We start from the raw sequence: 8,031 nt of genomic DNA, 5'->3' as shown, positions 1-8,031 counted from the left end.
ATCTCCACAAGTTTGGTCCAATCAATACTTTCCTCTTTCTTTTGCATCCAATTCAGCGTAAGAGAAACGCTAATTGTTAGATTTTCATGTCCAAACAAAAAGCCTAAAAGCAACAACAACAGAATGGCCCCAACCAAATATCAATCTCATGGAAACTCATTAACCATTTTCTTGAGCTTCTTCCGGAGCCGAAGCCAAAACTACCCACTGAAAGGTGGACTTCATTTCAAACTAGCTTTCTCTATGTATAATTTCATTTTGGACCATAGTGCAAAGTGGAACTTTGACTCCACAAAGCATTAGTCTAATTTCAGTCGGACTGACAACAACTGCTTGGGACCTTTGGAAGTTTCTAACACACCGAGTTCCTGAAATCCTTAAGACTTTTACGATTTGGTCACATTCAGGATTTGACCAATCCCACCCCGGGTTGTGTTTGGATTGCATTTTTCGTCATTTTTCATGGAAAAATTACTGTAGCGATTTGATACATGTGTGAGAAAAATGTGATACGGAAATGTGATCACGAAAAACGACAATATTTTCCGACGGAAACAAGCAATCCAAGCATAGTTACAAATCTCTTTTGTCGCTACCATGCATTAGGCAAATAAATAACAATTTTGGGCCGGCTTCAATCCTTCTCATAACTTTGAAGGTCACGTAATCAGACAGAGATTTTTCCTTTCGGAGTTCTAACTTGATATTGTATGCTCTTTGTTATAATGTTCTTAATTTGTATAGCTTTGTCCAATAAGCAATATTATGCCAATAGCTTGTTTTGGAGATACCCAGGCACTAGCCAACGAGTTTATATTGTTTATTTATGCATTCAACGTCCAATTAATTATAGAAAACATGTAATATGAAACTGCCCACAAAGTAGGAACTTGTATCTGCACTGGGAACTAGGACCCAAGCTTGAACCTGCAGCAACAAGTCATTGGAGAATTTTTGTCCAGGAATGAAGCCATTTAAGAATGAGAGTGATGCAACACATACCACCAATTTCATTCTACTACTTATTTATGGCCGTTCGCCGGACAGCTTGTTTGTGTCCTCATGCCGGTTGTTTATGTATGCATCTCTTGAAATAAATACAAAAAATTACATACTCTAAAATTTCATTAATTAAAAAAAATATTCATTGCTAAGTTAATATGTTACTTTGTAGTTGTAATTCTTGGTGCCACTAGCTGGTGTCAATTCTGGTACTAGTCCCACTTATTATGTGAAGGTAAAAGAAACTTGAGTTAAATTAAACCAAATTGAATTATTAAAAAAATTAAAGAACATGTGAAAGCTTAAATAAACAAAACACTTGACATAATTATAGAGGTAGCACACAAGAATCTCATATGGTTACTTTGAGGTTATAGAATTTAGAGGTTCTGGATTCTAATTTTCCTTCTCGCTCCTTAACCCACATCCCTTGTTTTTTTTTTTTAATATTTAAATCCTCCCTTCTCTTGCTTAAAATAATTGAAATAAAAAGTTAAAATCCTACTTTGTCACAAATGTTAAAAAAAAAAGAAAAAGAAAAATTTAGCCCATCAAATGGGTACAATACCCGCAGGGTCCGGCCTAACCATAACAAGCCATGCACATAAGAATGGCTCTCGGCTATGTGGTCAGGACGAAGGGTTCCAGCCCTGTTTAGCCCATTTTACCGGAGCCTGAAAACTGATTAAGGGTTGAGGATTGAGGGGCTCGACCGGATGCCTTACAACCCAAAGTAAACAATCTGAAGCCCAATCCGAAAGAGTACCATCCAAAAGAGAGGTTGGAGGGAAAAAAAAAGAAGCAAATCCATCTTTGGTTATAAGTGGGTCCTACATTTCCCCGATGGCAAGAACCTTGGGGAAGGGGTCAAACTGTCATCCCCCCAAAACAAAACCTTTAAATCCCTTAAAAAACCTTTTCTGCTCTTTTCAATTTTCACTTCACTCAGAAAACCCTAGAAAATAGAAATAAAGAAAATCAGTGGAATAGTTCTTCTCCGATCTCATTAGATTTTCTACGTATTAGAGCTTCCATCCTCAATTCTCCGGATTACCGAAAATCCCACAGACAATAAGAACTAAGAAAGAAATTCAGGTATGGGATTGATTAGGAGCTGTTTTTCATTCATGGTGGGTACGGTTTTTGGGGTATATTTAGCCCAAAACTACAACGTCCCCAATGTTCAGAAGCTCTGCAATACCGGTTTGGTAATTGCCAAGCACATTGAAGAAAATTATCGCAAGCCCAAGAACCGAGACAGTGATGAGTAGTTGGCCGGCTTTTCTGGAGTTATTTTGAGTCCACCAGGTGTTTGATTTGAGTTTGCTTTTTGGTTCAGGGGATAACTTTTGGGAGGATATTTTTGGGTATAGGGAGAAAGGTGTTTTGAAGGTCTGGGGTTTATGAAATTTAGTGGAAGGATTAGGAATTTAGTTATAGTTGTTGGGAGAGGGAGATAAGAGAATTTTGGAAATCCAGCATATTTTGTTTATGAAATGGAAGTATGAAAATTTCATTACACTTTGTCATAATCTTAGCTGTGCAAATTCTTGTTTCTCGTTATTGAGATTGATGATTTTTTCCCACTGTGAATGACTTCTCTTAAATTCTTGGTTTATTTAGTATGCAGTTTTCATCGTTTTCTTTTACAGGAATTGTGTGCATTTTTTGGTTGGACAGAAGCATGCTATTTGGTTGATTAAATGTAAAAGTGGGGCATATTGAAGTATTAAATCCGTTGAATTTTATTAGGGATAAGCAGCTGGAATTGTTAAAAAGGTTAACTTATCATTAATAATGCTGTAATTAGATCCGATTTAAGATGCTTTTGGTTATGGTTGTATATGTTATGTTCTTTTTTTTTTTTTTTTTTTTTTTGTAATAAGTGAAATTCACAAAATTAGCTATTAGTTGTGGAGAGATTGCACGTCGTGCATGGATAGCATAACTAATGATAGAATATTTAGTCCATGTCCAAAGTTCATAGAATTTGAATGATGCAATAACAAAAATTATGTTTTGCTTGTTCTTTTTGTAATCCAACAAGTCTTAACTGCAGAAACTGAAGAATAGACTGTCAGATTGTAGTATCAATATATGGATGAAAAAGTAGGTTTGAGATGTTTTTGACATTATATGTTTATAGCTGTAAATTTAATGGCAAATTTCATAGCCTGTGCTAAAATGCGATGGTTTAACTTTCTCTTATGATCAACATCGTAACTTTGGAAACAAAATGTGCAAATGCTGCTAGACATTGGCTTATCACGTTATTGATGTAGAACTTTCCGCTGTACGGTTCATGGCAGTAGGCTCAATCTTTTCCATGGTATATATCTCTATTCAAGTCTTTCCACTACTTGTTATCATGCTATATTATTCTTGGTACGTCAAAGACTACCAGCTCCAAAAGTTAATTGCTTAAGTTGTTATATTAGGCAGTAATTCAACAATCTATGCTTGCTTATGTCAAATAGAAACAAAGGCATTAAGTAAGCAGTTGCAGCTGTGATCTCGATTAAATTCAGTCATTTCTAACACGTTCATCAAATTCCTTATGGTGGCGGGTGGCCTAGGCAAAACAAATATCTGAGTACTGGTGTCATATGATGACAAAGATTGAACATTGGATGTTCAGATTTTTGGTAGAATTTGTTTGACCAAATGTAATAAGGTAGAGGAAACTTACTCCCTTGGCACCTGCTGGATGCAAATGTACACGCTTTTGCATGTGTTTACAACTGTATTTGTTTTATATATTTATTCATGGAGGATGTAAGATGGATTTGGAACTTAGTTTCGGAAGTTCTTAACAATATGATATGGGAGAGGGAAATAGTAGGAGTCTAGGAGGAAGCAAGAGAAGTACTGAAGTTAAGATTTAATTCCACCTGAAATTCTTAGGATTAACCATGCCAGGTAAGTTATCTTCCATGCTCAAAGATGGTACTTGAAGCCTTAGAATTCTCTAAAATTGTTGGTTTGCTGTCTTTGGTTTTTGCTTGCACATGATGTAACCAAGTCCTTATCTGGTTTCAGGTTTCACTGATTTTATGTAGTTTTAGTTAATATTGTGGCAAGGAATTATGAAATAAATCACAAATTTTAAAGATTTGGCTATTTCTAATACGTAGAGAAGCAAATGACAGATCACCATGAAACACTGATCTTCTATATGAAAATTGATCAATGTGTTTCAATTGGGATGGGTTTGAGTGGGCATGCATTGGCTTTCCCTTTTCTCTGCAATTTAACTTGCATATTGTTGCGTGGCTTGACATTCCCTTTGGCTTTCTACCATATGATCTTGGTAGGAAAACTGTTTCTGATTCTGGTGGATTACATATGGTGCTATTACTGAAAGTTTCCTTTTCACATACTTTTTCATTTATTTCTTATATCTACTCCATTAAATGGATGGACCACCAACTTCGACTTTTATCCTACCAGTATCCCCTGTTTCTGGTTCTGGAAATCTCTATTTTCGAAATGGGAATTGGATCCATCATGTAGCCATTTTCCCTGGATAGAATGGTGAGATTTGCGTTACTGTCGCTGTTGGGCTGCAGGTTTTGGCGGGTCAGTATGTGATCTCGTTGGATAGCCATTAGAGTAATAGTTTCAACCTGTCATAGTCCTTTTATAAGGACTTTCGCTTCTTTCTCTCACCTCATCTTGCAATTGTAAATGGTAATATGTAAACATTTGTTTTGTTAGTTCATTGCTTCCTTTCATACCTATTTGCTGAACTTTGTCTATATGTTTGTGCTATTCAGTGCTGAATGATTAGGCGGAAGAAATCAGCAGCTAGGTGAAAAGCATTGCTGCTTGGATGTGTTAATTTGGTCTAACTGCTGCAGCTTGGAATGCTCCCTTGTCTCAATTTTTCTTTTATGTTTTTTCTTCACAGCTGCTTTAGGCTCTACACTTTTTACTTGGGTTTGAGGTAGCTCATTATGTACTTATGTACACCATTGATATCCATCTTGCCATCCTTTCTTCATTCAAATACTATAACTAAGCATGAAATATTGTTCAGTTTCCAAGTGAGCTTTTGGCATTGATAGCAATACAAAGGTTTACTATATATGTACAAAGATGATTAAACATTTTTTAATACAGCATCACTTTTTTTGAAATTAGCTCTGGAAGCAAATAATTATGCTTCTTTTGAAATTTACATAACCTGCTTATCTATTCCCAGCTTTCCAACTTTAGTTCTCAGTCAATAGTAAGATACAAGTCTGGGGAGTTACTGGAGGCTGTGTCAGTTTTTGTGGATGAAGAATTGCACTCCAGAAGATCTTTGCGTTTGCTCAACATCCTCCAATGGTCAATGTGCAACAAATGCTCAGGGTTTGAACTTGGGAGTGGTTGCTGCTCGAGAATCTCCAATATCTTCTCTGTTTTCCCAAGAAGAAGAATGGCATTGCGAACTCTATCTTCCCTCTGTTCAATTGCACTTTGGTGGCATTGCTCAGAGATCGCATGGTGTAAGTTTGTAAAGCAAGCCCCAGCTATTTCAGTAATCATAGCAGACAGTTTCTCAAATGCTGTCTTGCCACATTCCCACTCTCCGCTATCAGAACTTAGCACAAGAGTCTGACATATTCTATACATTGAATTGGCGACTAACAAATTGGTTGGCCATTTGGAAGCATTTTCCCTTAGATAAGCTATTGGATCTTTCTCCTTAAATTCCTTAAACCTTTGCTTTGCTTTTTCAGCAAGTTCTTCGAATATTACTTTTGGACGCTTATCTTGGAGGGATAGTTGGTGGAGATCCACATCCATCCACTTGTAATGGAGATCGACTCCTACCCACAGTACTTCTGCTGCCTTCCTGACGTTTATCAAGTCTTTTTTTGCATCTAGGTTGTCTTCAATGAAATTGATGTATTTGAGTGCTTCGTGTACGCTATTTATCAACTGTTTAACCAAGTCACGGTCAACTTTGGGAAGTGCCACTGCAATGCTTGTTAATGTCACTACAGGAAGCGCCCAGCAATTTGGAGGTTCTTCGGAATCTAATGAATGGACCAGGTCACTGTCAAACTTTATTACTCCCTCAAACTCCTTAGAAGACTTGAGTTTCTCCAAGAGTTGTATGGCATGTTTTGGCTGCTGCTTTTGCCCCATCCTGATCCAATGGCCAGTAGCGTCGCAGTTTTTTCTCGTCATCATATGAATGAACTCTTCCTCTCCCTCCAGGTGCATTACAAAACGACTAAGATCCTGCATTGGATTAGGTTGTGACTCTAACTCTGAATCATAGAGGGACATACTATTGCTGGTATTGAGGCGCCTGATCATGTTTGAGAAGGACCGGTAGCTTATCAGGAACCTGATGATAAAGAACAGGGAGATAAACCGGACTTGCTTGCTTAAGAACACCACCCCAATCTGCATCCAGATACACAAATCCAAGATTTTGCCTTTTAGGTTGTGTGCAAGCTTTCTATAAAACCGACTGTACAACCTCGAGCCCAATGGGCACTCTTTTAATTGCTTGAGCTTGAGGGTCCAGTATTTCTCCAGTTTGAATTTATTTTTGCAGGCCTTGTGTGCTCTCTTTGGGCACCTGAAATTGATGGTAGCGAACCATCTTGAAGCTGGAGCTACCGTGCCAACTGCGATTGCTACGGTTTGAATTATTAAAATGAGCGTAGTTGACCACTTGAAATCTGAGTCTCCCACACAGAACTTGAACTCCCAGGGCATGAAGAAACAACGGATCATAGCTTCTGCTAAAGTTGCGGTGCTCAAAAGGCAGAATGCTCCTGAGGCACTGCATGTTGCTATGCGCGCCATGACAAACTGGGGGTTACAGGTGTGTGCCATGATCCAGTATTTTGTCAAATCTTCCTTCAATCTGTGAGATGCTTTCTGGGATGGGCATCTGTTAGATTTATCATTGCACTCTTTCACTGCTAATTTATGTTTTTTCTTGTATTTGAGATCAAAGTAACTCTTTGTCATAGGAATCGTCAAAGCTGAAGAAATCATGAGTGCTAGCAAAATTATCATAACAGCCATGGTAACTGCGTATTCCCTCCAGAAAACATAAATCACACCCGTACCTAACTGGATGCAGATGTTCACTATGACTGTGATTGCAAAAATTCCCAAAGCCACCAAGTTTGCCAGGAGCTCTTTGCTCTCCATGTTTCCAAGCGAAGGCATGAAATTAGCCATCACTGTGCAGATGAAGACGGTGCTGCTAAGTTTTGCCAGCTGATCCTGCCGCTGGGGCATGGAGGTGTTCAGATCAACGGAAAGTTTAGTTGCCACGGCTAAAAGGGTGAGGCTTGTTGCATTGAGAGAGAAGAACTTGGAAGGAAACCAGATCTTTTTGTAGCGTAAGCCGTGAAGGGTATCAATGGCCATGGCGATTGCACAAGCTGCAGATGCTGCTGCAACATACAAGCCGATCCATGGGATAGGCTGGTTGAACTTGGAGTCATCAAGGGAACCATCTATGGTGCAGCCAGTCCTGCCCATCTTTCATTCGCTGCTTCTGGATTGCAAAATGAGGCTGTTGAAGGTAGTGATTGCTGTGGAATAGGATTGCCAAGGATTGACTCCTCTAATAGTAGCAGTTATAATATTTTGCTAGAATGGGCAAAAATTCACCAGCGCAGGCTTGTTCACTGGATTTATATCTGTGCTCTAGGTCCTTTAATTGGGTCGGCGTCACCTGGCTGCTGGTTGAAAGTCAAACTCAACGGATGATTTCTTCCTCGGATACCGGGGAGATATAATAATTGCTCATTGCAAGTGGGTACTGCTAAGTTTCGTTGGAGCCGGATAACTAAGCCGCTGGGCTTTTCCTCAACTTGCTGGCTGATGTTACTGCTGAGCAGCTAAAGATTTGCTTTTGCATTAATTCCAATATGGAAAAGCTCCAGCATAAATCATTGGCCTCAAATTTTCTGTATCATTGGAGTAATTTTTATTAACTTGTTTATTTTACGGGTTGCATTATAATTAATAGTAATTAAATCATTTACGAAGAGTTTACATGGTTCC

At 38.4% G+C, this 8,031-nt stretch overlaps 2 protein-coding genes across 2 annotated transcripts; one reads left to right on the top strand and one right to left on the bottom strand.

The window, feature by feature from the left end:
* The first annotated feature begins 1,831 nt into the window (after nt 1-1,831).
* LOC140012924 (uncharacterized) lies at nt 1,832-2,523 on the top strand. Its single transcript, XM_072061505.1, has one exon. The coding sequence runs from the start codon at nt 2,100-2,102 to the stop codon at nt 2,271-2,273; it is 174 nt and encodes a 57-aa protein (XP_071917606.1). The 5' UTR covers nt 1,832-2,099; the 3' UTR covers nt 2,274-2,523.
* A 2,518-nt stretch (nt 2,524-5,041) lies between these two features.
* LOC113703746 (uncharacterized) lies at nt 5,042-7,929 on the bottom strand. Its single transcript, XM_027225223.2, has one exon. It carries the CDS (start codon nt 7,501-7,503, stop codon nt 5,224-5,226), a length of 2,280 nt encoding a protein of 759 aa, XP_027081024.1. The 5' UTR covers nt 7,504-7,929; the 3' UTR covers nt 5,042-5,223.
* Between the last annotated feature and the right edge of the window lie 102 nt (nt 7,930-8,031).

Source organism: Coffea arabica, chromosome 8e (assembly GCF_036785885.1).
Source record: "Coffea arabica cultivar ET-39 chromosome 8e, Coffea Arabica ET-39 HiFi, whole genome shotgun sequence".
NCBI lineage: Eukaryota > Viridiplantae > Streptophyta > Magnoliopsida > Gentianales > Rubiaceae > Coffea > Coffea arabica.
The sequence above is the reverse complement of the archived record's forward strand: the minus strand, read 5'-3'. Positions and strand labels throughout refer to the sequence as shown.